Source organism: Diaphorina citri, unplaced genomic scaffold (genome assembly GCF_000475195.1).
Source record: "Diaphorina citri unplaced genomic scaffold, Diaci psyllid genome assembly version 1.1 scaffold8971, whole genome shotgun sequence".
In the NCBI taxonomy this organism is placed as follows: domain Eukaryota; kingdom Metazoa; phylum Arthropoda; class Insecta; order Hemiptera; family Psyllidae; genus Diaphorina; species Diaphorina citri.
In genome coordinates, this window is record NW_007386346.1 from 499 (window position 1) to 2,642 (window position 2,144).

General features: G+C 44.3%; 1 protein-coding gene across 1 annotated transcript; it reads right to left on the bottom strand.

Annotated features, from left to right (window-relative positions):
- Positions 1-1,013: 1,013 nt before the first annotated feature.
- LOC103522516 lies at positions 1,014-2,144 on the bottom strand (the record flags this gene model as incomplete). The annotated part of the gene is given in 1 exon segment (XM_008487621.1): positions 1,014-2,144. A coding segment is annotated over 1 exon segment (1,131 nt), but the record flags the coding sequence as incomplete, so codon positions are not given.

Here is a 2,144-nt window from a genome sequence, read left to right on the forward strand (position 1 = left end):
TGTAGATCTGTCCTAGGACAGGTTTCAACACGACGTTCTCCACTTTTCTCGATCTTGGGCGTCCTCCTTCATTTGTTCAAACGTTCTTCCATTCAGCACATCTCTCAGCATTCCAAACCTAAGCAAATTGAAAGTCTTTTGTAAAGAGAAGTCAGAAAGATCTGAAGAGTGTGATTTCCATCCCAAAGTTTTCAGAGCTCTATGCTGAATTTGTTCAATTCTAGCACAGTTATATGAATAAACTGGATTCCAGATGCAGGATGCAAACTCAAGAGTGTTACGAACAAGACTACAATACAATATTTTGAAAGATAAAGTATCAGGAAAATCACGAGTAGAGCGAACAACAAAACCTAGCATTTTAGAAGCCTTGTTACAAATAGCATCGATATGAGGGTTGAAAGAAAGCTTAGAGTCGAAAAGAACTCCAAGATCTCGAACACACTGGGATCTTGGAATGGTGACAGAATCAAGAGAATAACTGTAAGTAAGAGGAGAGCTGGAACGAGAAAAAGTAATGACATTACACTTAAGGGGGTTTACTTCGAGAAGATTGACATCAAACCACTGTTTCAAGGAGAGAAGGGCATCCTGCAAGATCTGGAAATCATTATCAGAGTTAATACAACGGAAAATTTTAAGATCGTCAGCAAAAAGAAGATATTGAACATCATGGCTATCTAAACAGGTTTGAACGTTGTTGATGAATAAAAGAAATAGAATAGGACCTAAATGTGATCCCTGAGGGACACCGGAAGTGGAAACAAAGGACTTGGAAAACGAAGAACCTACCCGAACCATACTTGTTCTGTTTGAAAGATAACTGGAAAACCAATGATGAAGAGAACCCGAGATACCAAAAGATGAAAGCTTATCCAGAAGAATCCTATGATTCACACGGTCAAAGGCCTTGGTGAGATCTAAATAGACTGAGTCGACTTGGGTACCTGGTAAGTTGGATGAAATGTAGTTCAGATATTGAAGAAGGTTAGTCGACACAGATTTTCGACACAGTCATTGAGGGAAGATACATTGAGAACAGAAGTATCCGACACAACATCATTGAAACACTCCTGAGGCACCGCGGCCAGCCGGACAGTAGAAACTGGCAAACAATCATCGGACTCACTCGAGTCCAGATCCGGGACACTCTGCAGGTTCGATCGAGGAGGAGGTGGCCTCTGAATAGGAGACATGTTGAAGGTTGAATCCTGTGTCGCGTTCTCATTATCATTGGATGAAGCAGGACAGCCGGATTCGAAATCCGAAAGAAAGGATACCAGTTTCCTCCCAAGTGTCACTTTTCCATGTCTGTTCAGATGAAGACCGTGTCTCGTGAAATGGCGTCTGGACAGGAACTTGTTGAGATCAAAACACAAGATATTGTACTTCTGAGCACGGAACAGAATGCCCTGATTAGTACTGTAGATGTTGGTAGACAAATTGGCCCGGTGGTCATAACGATAGGGAACAGTACAAACAATGACATTTGTTCTACTTGACAGCTCAGCAAGAGGTTGAAAGTTGAGAGCTCTGGACGAAAAGCCATGAGAGGCAGACGGAAGAATGGGGGGAAGAAGCGGGATGTCGTTAGCCCCACCAATGATGATGACAGCGTCATCCTTGCTCAGGTCTGGACAAGCAACCGGAATGGAAGCCACAACATCACCGAAGCGAGCTCCAGACTTCACACTTGACAGGACCTGGGTGTCGCCAGACAAGCTTCTATTGAGGTGGAAAGAGAGATCACGACCGATACTGTCAGAGGCGATTAGAACTCTTTTGAAAGGCAAGCTTGAAAGTGGACGAGCAGGAAAACCTCCATGGATAGGAGCTGGAGGAGCAGAACAAGCAGGGCAGGTGCAGCGACGACACTCATTACTGGAATTGGAGCTACTGGACAACTGGTCAAGGACAGCGGTAACTCTCTCGATCTTAGCAGAGAGAAGCTTCTGCTCGTTTTCCAATACTTTGAGCTTCTCGATCAGTTGATCCACTCTGTTTCCAGGAGTCTGAGTTGAAGTTACATTGGGAGACTTGGATGTACAGCCGCACACTGTACCACTACCCAAAGCCGAAGAATAAGAGGGCCGTTTGGCAATAGATCCGCCTGAAATGGTGCGAGGTGATGGTCTGATGTTTAC